Source organism: Arvicanthis niloticus, chromosome 10 (assembly GCF_011762505.2).
Source record: "Arvicanthis niloticus isolate mArvNil1 chromosome 10, mArvNil1.pat.X, whole genome shotgun sequence".
NCBI classification, from domain to species: domain Eukaryota; kingdom Metazoa; phylum Chordata; class Mammalia; order Rodentia; family Muridae; genus Arvicanthis; species Arvicanthis niloticus.
The window spans coordinates 61,473,870-61,493,853 of NC_047667.1; the positions used below are offsets into that span (position 1 = coordinate 61,473,870).

The 19,984-nt window shown below is 40.7% G+C and overlaps 1 protein-coding gene across 7 annotated transcripts in view; it reads left to right on the forward strand.

Annotated features, from left to right (window-relative positions):
* Esrrg (estrogen related receptor gamma) overlaps positions 1 to 19,984 on the forward strand; it is a 613,235-nt gene that overhangs the window by 537,983 nt on the left and 55,268 nt on the right. For all 7 annotated transcript variants that reach the window (XM_076941590.1, XM_076941589.1, XM_034513261.2 and 4 more), the window contains 2 exons: positions 6,852 to 6,962; positions 10,649 to 10,810. In XM_076941590.1, coding sequence (XP_076797705.1) covers positions 6,852 to 6,962; positions 10,649 to 10,810 — 273 coding nt within the window. The remainder of the gene's footprint in view (positions 1 to 6,851; positions 6,963 to 10,648; positions 10,811 to 19,984) is intronic.

Consider the following 19,984-nt stretch of genomic DNA (forward strand, 5'->3'; position numbering starts at 1 on the left):
CTCCAGTAAGAGGCCCCATATCAATGGGATAAAGTAGAGAGTGACAGAATAGCACTTTGGGAAGTTCCATGGCCTCCAAGCACAGGTACCCCCCATGTATGTGCACACAGCACAAACTACACATGCACATACGAGCATGCACGCACACACACACACACACACACACACACATATGCACGCACGCACGGAAAAAAAAAAGAAATAAAAGGAAAATTTTCTTTTCTTTTTTTAAAGACAGCGCCTATGTTTAGCAAGCGCAGGCCAAGCGTGCACGCCCCCTGACAAGGGAAGGGAAGAAATGGCGCCTTTTGAACGGGAGATTTCTTTAATTACACTGAAGAGTTAATAATGGTAGGCATCACATGTTTAATGCCATGCTCTGGATGCCCCTCTCTCTTCTCGTCTTTTATTTGCTCCCCCTCACAGAAACCTCAGACTGAGCAGAAATAAAAGGTTCAAGGCTTGTCAGCACTAGTTTATAGACAGCTGTTTAAAAATAATGAGATATTGGGTATTGTGAGGCTCAGGGCTGCCTTGCCAGACTCATTCATTTCCATTCACCTTTTGTCAGACTTGCAGACAGAAGACATTCAATTACCATGTGTCACCTGTTGCAGATGACCTAATTTGTACTTGTGTGTGTCATAGATCCGGCCTTCATGCTTCACACAGGCAACTTTCCCTCTGCTAGGAAAACATGTTCTCTGCTGACCGTTTTGTGGGGAGTGCTTTCAAATGCTCGCTGTTTCCACATGGGCTCCAAGCCAGGTTTTGCAAATTTGGTGCAAGGGCTCTGGAGCCGGGCAAGTGCTGTTGGTCGCACCTCGGGGAGCTGGGGGTAAAGGAGCTTCTTTGGGATTTTGTCCTATGTGTATTAACCCATGTGCACGTTTTGGATGCACCTAGAAGCCTGTGACTTCCAGTGCACGCTTTCCATGTTAATCATCCTGATGGCTGTTGGCGATCCTAAGAAGAAGGATTCCCGAGGGCTGATTGTTCATTTATCTAGAAGACAAGGAAGCTTTAATGTGAACCCTGCCTTTTTATCTCATTGAGAGACTAAAGTCTCTCTGCTTCTCTGTCTTTGTCTACCTCTGTCTGCTTGTTTCTCTGTCTCTTTGTCTCTGTCTGCCTCTGTGTCTCTGCCTCTCTGTCTCTCTGTGTTTCTCTCTCTCTCTCTCTCTCTCTCTGTTTCTCTCTGTCTCTGTTCCTTTGACTTTCTCTGTCTCTCTGTCTCTGTATCTCTGTCTTTCTGTTTCTCTTTCTCTGTTTCTCTTTTTCTCTCTCAATGTTTCTCTGACTTTCTCTGTTTCTGTCTCTGTCTCTCTGTTTCTCTCTCTCCCCTCCTCTACCTTTTAATCCCTTCTCTGTCTCTCCCCTCCTCTACCTTTCAATCCCTTTGTGGACCTTCTTACATTTTCACATATTACAGAATTTCAATGCACAGATGGAGCTGATTCCAAAACTCTGGTTTTGCAGACCTGATATTCCAGCCAAAGTAACCAAAATTATTAGCCACCACTCAGTGGGGCAAGGGCCATTGGTGGTGCCCATTGGGACTGTAAAATTTAGCTGCCTTCTCCCTTTGCTTCTGTGCTCTGGCACATATAGGCCTGTCTAACGGGCAGTGCCCTTTCAATAAGAAATGAGCATGCGGAGTTGATAACCTGCCTTGACTCAGAAGAAAAGAATAGAAAATAAATCTTTTAAATTTAACTTAAAAAAAATCACCACTGGGTTTGTTCACAGCCATGGGCTCAAGCATCTGACTGAGTCATAGACTCAGAGTCACTAGGGCTGGGATTGAATAGGGGAGGTCACGTGGCTTCTGCAGGCCCTGTTCTGCCTACCCCTGGTAAGGGTGGAGATATTGTTTACTTGAATAACTTACTTTTAACTTTCAGGTATTGGCATTCTCCCTACCTCTCACACCTGACTCTGTCTCTGATACATTACGACTTTCCTACCTGTTAAACGGGATAAAAGTAGAAACTGTCCCGTGGTTTTGCTTTGAGGGTATGTGTGCTAATTCATATAGAATTTAACTTAATGTGAATGTGTAGCACGTAACAGACTCTTAAGAACTTTAGTTTCTTCTATGATACGTCAGGCACAGACTGGCTCATTAAGGTAACTTGTAGACAGTGCTTCCTGAGAGGAAATTGGCACCAGGATGCTGTCTGTTAAAACAGGGAGAAGGGGACTCAATCTCAAAGCCACATTTGACAATATTGCTATCTACTTTGAGAAGGGTTGCAGAAAATATTCAGAGGTTGGGTTGTCACATTATCTTAGATGGTCTACAAGCATTTAACATGGTTGGCTTTTCCCTGGAGCATCTGTATGCACATACAAATAATTTCCATTCATCCCCCCTGCTGGGAAGCCTATAAATATGCATAGCTGCCCAGATTTTGTCCCAAAGAAGACCCAACAGAAGCTGCCATAGAAATCCCCAGCATTTGCCTAGACTCTGCTAATTCTTATAACCTCTTGCTGCAGCTCCTACAAGAGAACATTCCCTATGCTAGGCATAGATGCTGCCATCAACAGTCTCCACCAAAGATTAGGTTAGGATCACATGTTCTCTTCCTACATGGAGGGACAGAGGCATTAGTGGGCAGCAACGTAACAGGGAAGCACACAGTAACACAGGACAACAGGGTTGCAGACAGTACAGGCAAGGGTCCGCGCAGGTGAGGGTCCGTGCCATCATAAGTTCATCTTTCCTGTGGCCCTCCCTGACTCTACTGAGGTCTATGTTGGATGACATCTACCAAGCACAACTGGTTGTTTATTATTAAGTTTATTGGGCATTTGTTTCTTTCTTAAGTATTCCGGGGATCTTATCCTTAACATCTTTTAGTAAACTTTTGCTTTGGAGCAAAATAATAAACGTCTTATTTTTTAAATTAGGCAAGCAGGTGAGGTCGTCCTAATAATTCCCTGAAGAGAAAGAGTATGGAACCCATCTGACTTTACAGCGTTACAGGAGTGAAAATGCTTTGACTTGGGCCATATAATATCATGAACGTTTGGTTTGGAAGTAACATGCTGGCTTAGCATGGGTTGACCTGGGTGACCTTGGCTTGACCCTTTCGCTTTGTCGGGCTTTTTTTTTTTTTTTTTTTTTTTTTTTTTTCGTTGTCACAGCAGTTTTTTTCCTCCCTGTCCTACTCCTCCTCTCTCCATTTTGTAAATTTGGACAGTGTGCACAATTTGTGACTCCCTAGTGGCTCGCAGACACACGCTGTATGTGAAGAAGCCTTGTAAAATGTTCTGGTTAGGTAGGAAAGTCCAACTATTAAAATATTTTATTTATTTATTGATTGATTGATTGAAAAAGGTGACTGTGGTCTCCACTTGACTGGACAACCCAGTTGCCTTAATTAACTTCAAATCTTGTCTCACAGGCTACATCCTGGGCAGGCTATTTTTAGGGAGAAAAAACCCCCCTCGTTTTAATTTTTTTTCAAAGTATTATATAAAAGGCATCTAAGGGGAAATTACTTATATAGAAGTGTAAGACACTTTTTTATTTTGGGTGTGTCGATGTTTGGTTCTCAACAATCTGGCTCTCCCAATTACCGATCATCAATAATGCTATTTATTTTAAAATGGTTTTGAACCTTTGAAACACAAGAGTATAGGTTGTAATTATTAATTCTATACTTTGTATTGGGTAAATTACAGCTGAGCTCAAGGAAAACATTTTATTTATTTGTTTGTTTATTTATTTATTTATTTATTTATTTTTGTTGAGGTGGGGACTCTGTTTCCCAGTCAAGAGTATAGAGTGAGATTGTATCTCAAAAGAAGAACAAAAAGTTAAGTTGTGTTTTTTTTTTTGTTTTGTTTTGTTTTTTTGTTTTTTGTCACATGAATGAGCACGTTGGTTGTCAATCATCTAGGCAAAGAAGTTATTCTCGCGTGTTCATAGGTCGGTTTAGGTCTGCTTTAACCTACATGTTGCTGTTTCCAAATATATTTACATTATGATCCAGGTGAGAGTGGACTGTCACTCCTTGCTCATATTTTTGTTTCAGTGCAAAGAACTAAAATTGAGTAGCATGGCACCGTGCAAAGATAGTTTCAGCTATTGTTAGTTGCATTGTCCTTTAAACTTTCACTGAGAGTATAGACAACTACACAAAATCATCATGATGACAGGCACTGTCCCTCCAGGGGTGCATAAAAGGCACATTACCCCAGGTTTGGAAGCAAAGTTAAAAAGCAATAGTAGGTACATTTTATTTGGTCTGATATATTTGAAAATTTTTAATATTTGGCTGCTTTTGATTGGGAATGAATTTGCACATGAATACATCATTATGATCTTCTAAAACACATCGACTTCAGAAAATTTTGCAATTAATTGTTATCCAAACTTGGCAGGAGCCCTGCTCTGCATATCGAGTACCTGTCAGGTTTTACTATAGGATTATTAATCTCATGCTTTACGAGTATCAATATCTAGTCGTTTTCCCTACTGTCATATAAATAAAGATCACAAGCCATAAAAGAATTCTTTGTCCAATTGATTTTCATTTTAGAGAACAAAAAGTGAAATCCTCCTGCATTTGGAAAACTCTTGACTATTTAGGAATGGGGTGGATGTGTGGCTCGGGTGGATAGATGGCAGGGTATGTACACAGGTATATGGATGGATAGCTACTTATCTACCCAGATGGCAAGGGATGGAAATAGGGAACATTAGAGAGTCATTTGGAGCATGGACAGAAAGTCAGTCTTCAAAACTGAAAGGGAAATGCCTGGTGAAGGTGGTTATCTCACACTGGAGAGAAAGAGGGGGAGAGAGAATGTGTATGTTTAACAATTATTTTTGAGGACTACATATTTTTGGGAACACATGTTCAATAAATATATTTGAGGATGCATTTACTTTATAGATGCAGTCACTTTAGCTAAGAATAATAACAGGCACATCTCCCCTAACCCCACACAAGAGAACTATACTGAATGACTTAACCCAAGGTCCAGCTGGAAGCAGTGCGGACACTTAATCACCGTGCTAAAAGCCAATTTCTAGTGTGTGGTATACATGTGTGCATACTTTCTTGTGTATGTGTGTACAAATATGTGCTTGTGTGTGTGGAGGCCAGGAATCAATGTCCAGTCTCAATCTTCAATCACTTTCTACCTTCGTTTTTGAGCCAAAGTATCTTACTGAACCTGGAGCTCACTGGTTTGGGTCGGAGAGCTGGCCACTGAACCCCAGGATCCTCCCGTTTCCCCTCTGTGGGCACTGAGATTGTAGGTGTGTACTGCCACGCTCCGGTTTTTGTGTGGGGTCTAGAACTCAAACTCAAGCTTAAGCAATAAGCATTTTAGGGGCTGAGCCATCTCCCAAGCTTCCATAAGTGCTACCTGCTAGACAGACTTCATCTTCAGAAAATGAGTGGCACTGGGCTAGTGAGACATTTCAGGTAGTAAAGGCACTTGCTTCCAAGTAAGACAACCTGAGATCCATCCCCAGGATCCATATGGTGGAAGAAAGTAACCAACTCCTGAAAGCTGCCCACTACCCTCCATATGTGCACACAAGCACTTATCCCCCTATAAAGTAAATAAATAAAAATATAATAGATTTTATAAAAAATGAAATCTACCAGTTATGTGTAAAATTATGTTGGTAAATGAATCCTCTGATAAGCTCTAAGAGAATATTCAGGAGCCCATACACCAGATCCACCTGATCTAAGTGTCTTTGGCAGACTTTTGTTCTATCAATTTTAGAGATGACTAAGGTGCTCTCTCCTCTTTTACTTCATATTCTCTCTTTCTCCCCCTCCCTCCTCTCCCTCTCTCCCTTCTTCTTTTGCTACTTCTAGTAACAGCAGACTAAATGTTTTGCTCAGGTTGAAGCTAGCTGATAGATGTCAAGGCTATAAGCAATATCAGTAATGTCTCCTACGTCTCAGATGGATTAAAATGGAGCCGCACCATGTAAAGTGGAGGAATCTTGGAGAAAGATTGCAAGATAAAATTATGAGAGAAGAAGGATCTTAATAAGTTGGGGAAGAAGGAAAATGTGTCAAACATTAGTAAATATCGATACAATTGCACAAAACGGATACAACAATTGAAGGAATGAAGACAGAACTCTGTGAGCTTGAAATGCCTTGAAAACTATAACTGAATGTACAGGATAGGAGGGTACATAGCTGAGTGGTAGATTTGACTATCTTACCTACTGAATTCCCTCTTGGGGAAACACTCTCTACACTGTTTGCATAGCCCTGACTACTTTTGGTTCCCATTAGTGTCACCTTGTAAATAAAAGTCTCTCGAGGAAATACACTGACAGTTTCATATGGACCAATATTGGGTTACATCAACCCCACACTTTCCCAAGTCTGGAGGAACTCCTTATCACATTTGGTCTTTGAGTGCAGCAGAGGAGGAACACAGAGTTTTAGATGTTTACGTTGACTGGGTCCCACACATGAGCTTTCATGAGTGATGGAGAATGAGGGTACAGGATACCAATTTCTTTTATCTTGAGAAACCATGATACAAGCACAAAAGAAACCACTTCTTCGGTTAATTTATATGGAAGTGTGCCTTTGCCCTGATGTATATATAAATGGCAACTTTAATGGCTTTTTAGAAAATGCCTTTAATATTTTCTAGCCATGGGTAGCTATACTTTCCAAACACTGACAATTTTGATTCAACTTCCATTTTTAAAAACCCTTCTCTTGTAATGCTGATCCATCCTGAGTTCTGCTGTCTGTCTCCCTAAGCACCCCTGAGAGATGCGGTTGATGTATTTGATTATTCCGAGGTAACTACCTCAAGAGTAAGCCAGTGTCTGTCTCTGTCCACAGGGGTCCGTCTTGACAGAGTGCGCGGAGGTCGGCAGAAGTACAAGCGTAGAATAGATGCTGAGAACAGCCCATACCTGAACCCTCAGCTGGTGCAGCCAGCCAAAAAGCCATGTAAGTACAACAGATGTGCCTGGCTTCCCAGACACAGAATCCTCCCAGTTGGCAGTGTGTATCCTAGTGTTGGCACGCCCGTCCCTTCTGAGTCCAAGGAAACTCCTCTCTGTTAAAGAACATGAACTCTATTCTCAGGGATTGTCTATGAAGAACAGTGTCAACCCAACTAATGCTATCTTTCATTTCTTTTAAAGCCATCTATGAGAATTCTCTACTCTCCCTGTTTGTGCCTAGTTACTTTGTAGAAGTGGGAGCGTTATTAATGCGCAGCTTATACAGAGTGAGTTTTACATTTACCGGTTGTCGTTATTTGCAGAGGTACATAAAATGGATCATACTGTGATCATTAGCTCACCGGAGCTGTTAGTTTCAGATTTCACAAGAAAGTGACTTTTGTAGTTTTCCCTAACTAAATGAGTTTGGCTGCTCAACCTCCCAATGAAAATACATTAGGGGCCTCATTAATTTGAAGCTATATAAGGTTAACACAGTAGCTAGCAATAGATTAGAACGAGAATGGACCCTACTAATAATGAGCATAGGTTGGTGGTTCCATCTCAGGTGCCCTTATGGGTGTTATAAATTGTTTTTAAAGAGCCCGTGATTTTATGATACCAGGTTGCAATTGGAAAGGATGGCTGGCGCATAGCTAGAATGCAAACCCCATTCTCTTTGTCATTAACTAAAAGGGGCTGGAGTGTAGATTGTGGCAATAAATGTATCCCATTTTCTGGGAAATCAGTTAATAGCTACAGTGCCGCCAAGCTAGCAATCTAGATGTTTATGCCTGGCATTCAGAAGAGTCCCTAAGAGTTGCTTTGGTAGCAAAAATGCTTGCATATACTGTTTTTTGTTTTGTTTTGTTTTTTCATAGAAGGCACAAGCTACTCTTCCTTCTATATCAGTTTAAGAGAAGGTGAGGCTGTTTTGATCCACCCTCAAGGAAAAAGGAAGGGCCAGCTTCTAGTTCAAGCTTTCCAGGAGGGGTCAGTGCTGTGCACCATCCAGGCCAGCATCTGGGACTCTGTTAAATAAATAAAGCAGACCCTGAACTGTAAATGAAAGGACATTTTAACTGTGTTAAAGGCAAAGCATCCCATTTTACATAAAATTAAAGCGTAAGTGAACATATGGCATAGTTTCTTTTTGCCTTTCCAGAAAACATTATGTTGATTATACTTTCAATTGTCCAATCTGGCATCTCCTCCTCAGCCTGCGAAGCGGTTTGGCATTCTGCAGATACGATCTAGGAGTGCATTAAGCAGATTTTGCACATTATAATTAAAAACTTTCTGATAATACAATAAAATGCAATAAACACTAATGCTTAATTTCATCAGAGGGTTAGTGTTTCTTGATTCAATTATACCTAGATTGCTCGTTTCTCGTTTACCTGAAGCACACACTGACCAAAACCATTGATAATTTCCTCAACAGAAAGAAAAAGTGAGCGCCAGGCTCTTTGTAAATCAACATGGTACAGGGACATCTATCGTTTTCTGTGTAAACCTGAAAAATTGGGAAGTGGCTTGTCAAGTAGCTCTAAGAAGATTACAGCAATTGCAGGGCGCTGCATTTGTCTGAGATAAAGAGGGTTCCTAATGAATCGTTACTCATTATCTAAAGGCCGTTGTGTTAATTTTCCTTAGTCCATCCAATTAGTGTGTTTTTGTAACAAACATTTATAAAACTTAATTTTCAGATCCTGTCGGATAGGCATCAGGGGACGCCACAGGCTTAACGAGAAGGTGGCTGGGGAGATTTTTGCACCCCTGGCTGGTTGTTTGTGTACTACAAAGGCCCAAGGCTGAAAATTGGGTTGTATTGATTCTAATTAGGGAAACATTAAATAAGACTTAGCCAGAAACCGTGCTGTTGGCTATTCTGTTTGCTGAAGGATGGGGATGCCCAGGCTTTCTCTGAATCGCTCTGACCTGCAAGTCAGAAAGCCACGACTTGGCTAGAGCAGGCTGCATGCTTTCCCCTGTGTGAAACAATAAAATCTAGAGTCATGATTTCCTATGGTTACACACTTGTGCCCTTGACTGATGCTTCTTCAGAGCCACAAAAGTCAAAACTTCTGTCAGTGTAACCAGAAATACATGGAGTCCCTTCCATGGCATATAGGACAAACAAACACCCCTCCTTTATGGACCCCTCCTTTATTTATATGAACATTAATGTTAAGGACTACTATCTGGAATAAGTATAATTTGTATCTCCATAGTAGTGTAATTTAAAATATATTTTTAGGGTTGCCTGTACAAGAACTGAACAAAGTCAAGCTAGTCATCATTCTAGCATAGAGTTGGGAGGAGGGGTCTCAAAGCCCTCCTACCCCTGTAAATTAAGGAACTCTTGACAAATGCTAGCTTTTCTTGGAAGAGTTAGATAGAAGAGTAAGGGTTAGTTAAATAATTAAATGATTAAAATAATTTATGAATTAATTTCAGAGAATCAATGGAATACTACACACACACACACACACACACACACATAATTTCAGAAAAAATGCTAGATATGTCTTAGATAGGTCTATTTGTTACTTCATCATAAGACCAAAGAATTTCAGATATCATTTGTGGTTGAAGGAGTTATAAACAGAGTGAAAGAAAACATTTAGCAAACATACTTGAAACTTTAGCTCTGTCCACAAAACTCGCCCCTTAGACTCCCGATTTTCTGGAAAGATATTACCTAGGACTCTTAAATATGTGAATTGATTTTTACCCATTTGTATCTCCTCACACAGGAGAAAGAGTCCCATCTAAAGCTACATCGAGAAATTGAAAATCAGGCCAACGAGAAAAATCATTCCGTTAGTCGGGCTTTACGGCCCCTCCATAAACCCACACATGCCCCTAAGCAGCAAAACACATCCAATGAGACACTTGCCATTCGTCTCCAGTGTTGACTTTATGAAGATTTCAAAAGCATAGATCACAAATTTCAGACAGATAAATCTGAAGCAGAGAATGAACTGGGGACAAGAGATGAAACTAGGAGATTAAAGCATAAGGTGCTCGAGGAGGAAATGCTGTATGGTATAAGCAGGCTCGTTTTTATGGGCCCAGATATTAGCTGTATTTGGAGGGTTGGCTTGTACATGGAGACCAGGGAGCTGCTCCTATTTAATGCATCCCAAGGAGATAGAGTTATATAGTCAGTAATTCATCCTGGCAGAAGGGCTCTGACCTTTGGCTCTTCCTTAAAGGAATTAAAACAGTTAATGACTTTCGTGCCTATTAAGACTATGGGCGTTTGTGGGTCTTTGCTTTCTGCGTTAGACCATATTTCAATGCCTTCCAGTGGGCTTTTATTTTGAAACTGCTGTACACTGTTTAATCTGTTCCCCCAGATCCCACTTAAGAGTCAGAGAGCAAACCCAAGAAACATCTTACTTCTTTTACCTGTTTGCTCGAAAAAAATGTTCACGGTAGACCCAAGTCTTCTTTCCGTAAAGCCAGGCTAAGAAAGGGGTGCTTTCTGTTGTGAACAGTGAGTGCTTTTCTGCTGTGAATTTTCCTAAACAGTGCTCAAAGCACACAGGATAAACCATGATGGAGTATGTGTGTTTTATTGTAGGATGCTGTAATTATTTTTCAAAATACAAAATAGCTTAGAGTTTATAGAAGTGGGCTATTACCCTGGTGAGTATGTAGTGCTCTGGTCTGACCCCACAGATAACAAGATTGTCTCGCATTTGTTGGTGGCTGAACCAGAGAAGATCTATGCCATGCCTGACCCCACTGTCCCTGACAGCGACATCAAAGCCCTCACGACACTCTGTGACTTGGCTGACCGAGAGTTGGTGGTTATCATTGGATGGGCAAAACATATTCCAGGTAAGTTCTCTGGAAATCCCAAAGAAACACAAAGACTGCAGGTGCCTCCAGGTTGGTATGTCCTACAATAGAAAAATTTTACATTTTTTTTCCTGTGAGATCATTTCTAACTCTCCGTTGTCTGCTCTTAACTCAGCACTGGTTTTCTTAATTCAGAGCATCAACTTCTACGTAGTGGTAAGCATAATGTTTACACACACTGTCTTGCACTCTGCTTAGCAGTCATTCTGTATTTGAGGGCACCATTTGCCACAATTTAATAAAACAAATGCCAGCCATAAAACCATTTTTTTAGTTTTATTAAAGATTTTTATCTTTTTCCTGAGAATAAGTCTACATTTTTTTTTTTTTACTTTAAAAAAATTATTTTCAGTAGTAGGCTAGTGTTCCCTTTTCCTTCTCTGAATATTTCATCTTGGTATTTATCGTCTTTACTTTGACCTTTTCATGGTGATCACATATTTTAAGTCAGTTTGCAATGAGATATTTATGATAAATTTATATACAAAATGAAATGGTAGATGAAGATCATAGATATTTTTCATATGCTGACCCCGAACCTGTGTTTTATTATCTTTCCTTCTTGAACTGTCCTATAACAGCAAAACAAATACCTGGCCATATAACAAAAGGAAATCCTTTGAAAATGTTAGTGATGTGTTTGGTTTTTTTTTTTTTTTTCCATTTCCTTTGCCTTTACTTTCCAAATAGTTTATAAAGAAGTTTTCAAGTGACAAGAGATGTTTTTCTGGCACACAGTTAGATTATTTCCGTCCTCTTAAACTAGTTTGTCTTTATGCTTTGAATGCTACAGTAATTTCTTTAATCAAATTGATGGAAGTCCCTTTCCCAGCCCACACTGAAACCAATTTATTGGTCATGATACGCCAGCCATGTCGCTAACAGTCGTAACGAACTGTCAGGCAGTATCGCAGGGAAGCTAATTTGAAGTCATTAGGTGTGCAGCGTCCGGGCAACAATTTGTTACAGTGGTTAGGGACACAGCTGACATTTCTGAATGGCTTTGTTCAGGGCAGTTCTAGATGAGACCAAGCAAATTGTAAACTAATTTAAACATCGCTCTGTATTATACTGGCTACTTTGTCTTACACTGTGTGCTAATAAAGCTCTCTAAATTAAGTCAGAACTGGTTAAATACGTAACTCGGGTGTGTGCTTTGGGAAACGCCCATACAAGAAGAACAGGATCTAGAAGAATACCTTGGTCCTGTGGATCTCGGACTGTGAACTTAGATTATAATCACGCTTATATGGATTATATAAAAAAGGTGCACAGAGGAAGGATTTACAAAGAACCAGATGGCTGGGTTTGATGATCCTAGCATTTGTGAGGCTGAGGCGGGAGGATGTGCCTTGACCATACAATGACAGGTCTGCCACAGGGAAAAAGCCAAGTGACACATTTGTCTGGACAGTAAATGAAACCTCTTTGGGAAGAAAGTGCTGTTGGTGGCTGGGTTAATGTAGAGAGAAACCAAACTAACATCTTTTGAAAAAAATGTTTATAGTCACGTTTTTATATAATCAAGATAGATCATTGATGTGGTAGGCTAGTGTTCCATCTGTTTATATCTTTTTTATTTATTTTGCTATCTGAATATCATCTTAATATAAATGGAATTACATTACTTCCCCCCTTTTACCTCCCAACCCTTCCCAACTACACTCTCTTGAAGTCTTCCCATGTTCCTTTTCTTTAATTCTTATTGTTACATACACATGCATGCACATGTACATACATATAACTATTCTAACCCAGGGCTTCACATCTTGGTACTACCAATGCTTAGTACTAGAAAATTCTGTTGTAGCTGGCTTTTCTGTGTATGATAGGATATTTGATAGCATCCTTATCATCTACTGACCAGATGCATGTAGCACCCCTAACAAACAAAAATGTCCTCAGACACTACCATGTGATACCAGAGGACACTTCACACCAAGGTGCCCACCCCACCCCTCTCAATTGAGAATCACTCTTCAATTGGGAATATTTATTCTCCTCTATTCAAGGACAGAGAGATTTGAGGCAAAGAGAAATACAAGCACTCATGTAAGTTCACAGATGTTTTCAGAATATTCAAAACACAGTCAAGTCCAGTACGACTTGTAACAATGGCAGAATCAATATTAGACAGGTTGAGGTAGGACAAGTGCCACAGTTTTGGGTAGCCTGGGCTACATAGTGTATTTCAGACAAGTCTGTGTAAGCGTTTAAGACTATATTTCAAAATAATAGCATATTTAAGTTAAGATCCCCAGCACCCACGTAAAAGCCACGTGTAGTGCCACATGTCTGTCATCCCAGTCCTTGGAATGTGGAGACAGGAGGATCTTGGGAAATTGCTCACTAGCTGGTGTACCAGTGAGCTTCAGGTTCTATGATAGACCCTTTCTTCAAAAATAAGGTGGAGAGTAATAGAGAAAAATACTTGTCATTGGCCTCTGACCTCCATGCTCCTGCCACAAAAATGCAACCAACAAACAGCAGTGTGTGATTCCTGTCATCATGATTTCAGATCACCTACTGCTTCAGTGGGCTCTGCTCAGGTCTCCCCAAGTTAAGAGATTTATTAAGGCAATATTTTGATACCATCTGGAATTGTCATAAGAAAGACCAACCATTAAAAAATAAAAAGCCACTGCTCCTAACGCCTGTGGTTAGGAAAGGTCAGAGGTGAGTTTACAGTTTGATTATGTACCTAAGTGGAGATGGGGCTTAGAAAGAAGCATGCTGTAGTCACGGATTGGGCAACTTTGGTGAAGGCAGTAACTATGAATAACTGAATAGTGCCCTTTCCAGTGCTGGAAACAATGAATATGTGCTTATGTGCTTGGTCGTAAGCCGGGCTTGGAATTGGTGGGGGTTGACATTATTCTCTCTCAGTAGCAATGAAGACACAGTCACTGGCAAGATGCCTTAAGCTCTCATTTTCTGGTACCCAGAGGGTATTTTAAGTGATTACAAAGAGAACCTTAGCTTTTCAGAAGGGAATTCAAAAACATCAATTCACTGAACCGTTTCTTAAGTTTTTTTTGTTTATTTGGTTTTTAATTTTTTTTTTGCTTTTTGTTTTTTTTTTTTTAATCAATATGCATGCCCTGATGAGTTTGGGAACGGTGTGGGAAGCTCTGTGTTGTCAAAGCATGCCTGAGTTCAAGGGCATCCAAGAACTGCACATCACCACGTGGAGCATAAAGATTAAAGTCACATGTCTGCCTTGATAAAAATAAAATTGTGTTCTCTATAGGGAGCCAGTCTTACTAAGTGAGTCTGGAGTCACGTTACAGCCAGAAGCAAAGTGAAACTTCCCTTTGGTCTTAACTTTAGAATTTTTTTTATGTAACACTTATAATAAAAGTAAAGTGAACTTATACACATGCATACATGTGTATGCGTGCACAAACACACGCAAAGACACACACACACATAAACAAACACACACCACACACACACATGGACACACACATACATAGACACACATATCAACACACGTACACATGGACACACACATGAACACATGCATATGTGGACACACAGACACACACACAAGGACACACAGACACACATAGACACACACATGGACACACACATAGACACACATATGAACACACAGACACCTAGACACATGAACACACACACACACAGACACCTAGACACATGAACACACACAGACACATGGACACACATACGTGGACACATGCAGACACACACACACAAGGACACACACATGCACACACACACGTGATTCAAGCCTTTGTGATCCACAGTCTCTTCTCACGCCCACTGGTGTGCTGGAAGCTTCGCATCTCGGGTCAGGCCAGCTCCCCCTCTGCACTGCTGCAAACCCACTTTAGCATGCTTGCTTCAGCCTTATGAAAAGTGAGGAGTTCTACCAAAGAAAATATTGAACAAAAATACATAGGGAGTGAGGGGTTTTATCAGTAAATAGAATTAGTTGGCTTGCATTAATAAATCACAGGGATGGGGACCTGAGCTGCTATGAAACATGACCACACTTATCTACAGAAGCAAGAAAAAAAAAAAAAAAAAAAGCAGCACAAGGGCTTCAGAAAATGCTTGACTTTAGCTGGAGGAGTGTAAGGGCACAAGAACAGATGACGGTGCCCTAATAGCCCTTTTTAAGAATGACAGGCCCTGCCATTAGCATCCCTTTATACCCTTGGAAATTGCTCATGCCTCGCTTTTCTGTTTCCTATCTGCCTGGCTCTTTTTTATTTCTCTTTCAATTTCGTCCGCGCTCGGATAAGCGCGTGCTAACACAATATGATTGAGCTGTAAAATGGAACGCTGTCGCCTCTAATCTCCTTTACGTAGATACGGAGGTTCGGCACACTCCACTCCCTCTCCATTGTTGGCCTTTCTTAGAACGGGCTGCCAAGGAACGGAGGCTCCCTCAGACAGCGGAGGAGCTTGGTTTCACAGGGTGTGATAAGGCAATTATCAGCCCAACAGGCAGATCTGGGATTGTTCTTTGTGGTTGATTAGGATATTATTATGTCCTGGAATTTCCTTAGCAAAATACAGTGTGGGCTTAGCAGGTGGCACTTAAAGAGCCATAGCCCATATTAGCTGACCCATATAAGTGGCTTGAGCATATTTATGCATCCTGTTGGCCTGCCACTTTAAAGGAAATGTGTTTGACTAATGAAGTGGGTGGGTGTAATTTAAAAGAAAACATGGCAGACTTTCAGGTCGTTCTGTTTGCATCATCATTTGGGAAACGAAGTTAATTTAACCGATTTCATCTTGCCGCAGGGGGGCTCAGAGCCAGACCTCTTGGGGGTCGAGCCACGCTCTCTGGCTGACCTGTGCACCTCTCTCAGCTTCAGTATGTTTGCTGCTTGTAACAGAACACATGGGTTATCTTTCACAAAGGAGGGCTTTGTTCAACGCTGGGAATGCCCCAGTCACATTTTTGTTCTTAAAAGATACATTTATCTTTATTTATCTATGTGAGCCTGTGCCTGTGTAAGTTAGGCACGACATGCACAAAGCCTTCCACAGAGGCCAGAAGAGGGCTTTGCATCCCCTGGACCAGTCGTGTTTGTGAACTGTTCGATATGGGTGCTGGGAACTAAACCTGGGGCCTCTGTAAGGGCAACCCATCTCCTTAGCCAGGGAACTGTGTCTCCAGCCCCACTTCATCACATTCTTAAAATAGTGTCTCACATGATGATGGCATCAGACAAAACCAGGAAGAACCCCATGGCTTTCCTTCAGCCAGGCAGGGCGATTAAAGCTCCAGGAGCAAGCCACGCCTGGAGTACGCAGCTATGGTAAAACTATCCCAAGTGCGGTTCTTTCTGAAAAATGTAGAAAGTACGCTAGCCGGCATTTCCCATCTCTGCTAACTTTCAAATAAAAAAATTCAGTCAAAGTTGCTCACTCTCAGGGCTTTGTAGAGTTTTCCTGGTTTCAACTTGTAGACTTTGATGTGATAACAAAAATCTCTAAAGAACATGAACCAAACACTTTCTATACTAAGACATATATGTGCATGTATATACATATATATTTTCTATGTAATATACATGTGTATTATATGTATAACAATTTTTGTAAAAATGATTTTTTATATAAAATAATAAAAAAAAATGTTTGAACAGTCGTCCCCAGTGGCACTGTTTGGAGATACAGTTATTTTATTGTTGAAATAAATCTTCTATAGAAACAAATTTTTAGGATTATACTTTAATGTTGAGGTTTTATTTTTGCAATATTTCTTTCTGGATATTGTTGATTTAATTCCCCCACCCCATATTACACCCTTTTAAGACAGAGTACCACTTAGCCCAGGCTGGTCTGGGTCTTACTCTCTGTTCCTGTCTGACGTCAACCTCAAAGCAACACTCCTTTCCTTCTCCTCCATCATCAATGTGCATGATCCAAACCCCAAACACATGCAGAAGCCTGGAGACAATGGCGGAGACAATGGCCCTAGGATTAAGTCTCACTTTTAATACATATAAGTCTCTGCATGGAAACTATGGGATGTCATTTGATAGTTAAGAAGCAGGCGGTGGTTGACAAAAGGTGACCTGTGCCATATGTAAGTCAGATTTATTTTGATTCTTTATCAGTAAAACTTGATAAATGTTTCCTGGTTTATTGGTTTAAAATGTGCCCAGCACAAAACTTCAGCTAGCCTTTAGGGACTGTCTGTACTTCATCCCATAACTGAGTTTATATATGATTGTGTTTATATGCCTCTGTGAATATGTTACAGTAAAGGTCCATGTCTTTCTCTAGTAATCTATTATGTGTTTATGTGACTCTACTAGATAAGTGGATAAAAGTGAAATGTAGACCCAAAGCTCTGGTAGTGCATAAGGCTGAGTTACAGGTTATTCACTTATTAAACATTTAGAGATGGTTTAACATACTAGCCAGTTGTTTCCCTTTATACCTGTTGGCTACAGAGCTAATGAAAGTAAAATTAGAAAAGAGGAGCTGTAGCTGACAATATTGTATGTTATTTAATTGCACTATTAAGTATATTTTGAAAATCAAATGAGGAAAAATACACATGGAAATTATAAATCTCTATATAATTAATTCACATACTATAAAGTATCATATAAATGTAAAAATATGCAGGAATCATTTTTATCTGCAAAGTATTGCTTACATATGATCCTTTCAGTGCCTTAAGTTCAAAGGACCTCCAAAAGTTAGTACTCACAGAAGTCATTCAACAAACTTCTGTTCTGATAAACAAGGGAGCCCTTCCTTAGCTAAGAGATCATTGTGTGGGTATTACTATTCATTCCCAGACAGATAAGATCCATTATTGTCTAAGTAATGTGTATCTTAGGCAAACGTTCATAACTGAAAGTTTTAGAACTGTAAAGGAGTAACAGGACCCAGCAGGTAGAAATGGATTGTGAAAGTTAGCCCAAGGGGTTCTCTACTTTCTGTAGCTGTCCTTGCAGAAAATGAAATGCAGACCTTTGGGGACATCCCCAACAAATCAAGTTCAAGGAACAAACCCCAGCTCCTTCCTGGGACCCACAGAGGCTGGTCTTCTCCACCCAGTGCCTTGGGTATGAGCTGTTCCTGGGCCATCTTTGAATTATAACATCCATCTCGGAGAGCCCAGGGTAGTTCCTAAGACCCTGGAAGCTAACCATGTGTGTGACATCTGGGAAGCTTAAAAAATAACCAGAATTACAATGTCCTTCTTTGAGATTATGTCAGCAGTGAACAACTGCTCACAGAGAAGGTGCCTCTTTAATAGAGTTTCCTGCAAACTGTGCAGGAGACTCTAGTAACGTTCCTTCCTGAGTCTAAACAATTGGTGCTGAGTCACCTACCCTACCATAGGCGTCCTGTCACTCATATTTTTACTAAACTTGTTGGCTCACCAAGCTAGATATGACTGGATTGTTTTTTGATATAATTAGTGCCCTAGCTTGGGTAAATAGATATTTCTTCATGTTTCGGCATGAAGAGTCACACAACACAATTGATGCTTTAAGTAATAATTGGCACAACCTAAGATGAATCTGGAGAAGGAACATTGCATCATCCTTGAGATGGGTCAGACAAAACAGAAATGAGACTGAGTGACTTAGATTGGGAATATCCATAGATCCAATCTAAATATGCCTTCTGTCTCCCATGTAGGACGGGATGGTTTGTTGTTTTGCTGTAATGGTGTGCCTCTTGGTGTGGGTGATAAGACATGGAAAAGAGGTTGGGCCATGTGAGCATCCCTGGGGTAGAGGACCTAGGAGAGTTGTCTTTGTCCACATTATATGGGAAAGCATACCTCTCTGGTAAATGAGGACCACCATATCCCTACTGGGATATTCCTGAAGCTAGAGAATAGATTGCTATCCCTGAAAGTTTCATGAATGAGACAAGGTCATAGGCAGGCCATGGCAGGTTTTCATGACCTTTGCTGGGATAGCAGATAAGACACTGAAGCTCTGCTGCTGCCCAGGAAGGACTTGCTCTCCTAAAAAAGAAAGGAGTTATGTTCGGGAAAGACATTAGGATGCCACCATCTTCATTAACCTCTAATTTGGTAGGAAATTAGGGGGAAATGGGTAGGGTGATATGGAGGTGCTCACTTGCCATTTCTTACATTGGTAAGATATAAAGGAAAGGGAATATAAATTAGATTTGTATTAAAGAGTCCTTCCTGGCTTCCACGGACAATGAGGAGGGAGGGACTAAGCCCAAGTGACTGAAGATAACTCTCAGGTCTGACAGTTAATACAGAAGTGTTAAAGCAGGGACTCCTGCATTCAGCTCAAACATGAGACCTATAGTAATGGCTGACACTGGAAACTATGGTAACCAGAGGATGCTCTACATCTGAGCTGAATGACTCAGGAAATACTTCTATACAGAGAAACAAAGAGCCTTTCACATCCTGGACTGTGGGTCTATGAGACACAGCAGGAGCGAACATGCAGTAGCTGGAAGGAATAAACTTTGGTGTAGCTAGTGTCTGTGACTTGAAATCTCACCTAAGCATGGTTAGCATCTAGAAACACCATTCATGCTTTATTTATTCACCTATACCCTTCACTCATTTTGAATAAAGGCCATAGACTACCTTGTCAGAATCTTTTAAAAATAATTCCCTCCCATGGGTCAGCATGATGGCTCAGTATGTAAGGACACTTGCCCGCAAGCCCAACAACAAGGGTTTGATCTTTGAAGGAGTACACAGTGAGAGGAAGGAACAACCTTCTGCTAATTGTCCTCTGTCCTAAACATGCACCAATTAAACAAATGTGAAAATAAATGATAGTTACCTCCCCTAGTCCATCATAAGACTTAGGAAGTCAAGTAACCCAAGAGACTTGGGTACCTTACTAAGATAAAGACTCCTAAGATCTTCCCTTGGTATTTTTGGATCAAGGATATATTGGAAACAGCAATTACTGAGATAGAAGAAACTCTTCAAAAGAGCTGCCTACAGATCATGCAGGGACCTTTTTGTATGAATCTTTCATGAGTTGTCAGTCGTTCTCAGGTGAGACTTTTAGGTGATGCATCCGACTGTGTGCCACACTGTGTATAACCCTTCACCCACGATCCCCTAGATAACCTCATAATCCAGTTACTATACTACACTAGTTGCTTTTCTCACTGCTGTGAGAAATACCTCACAAA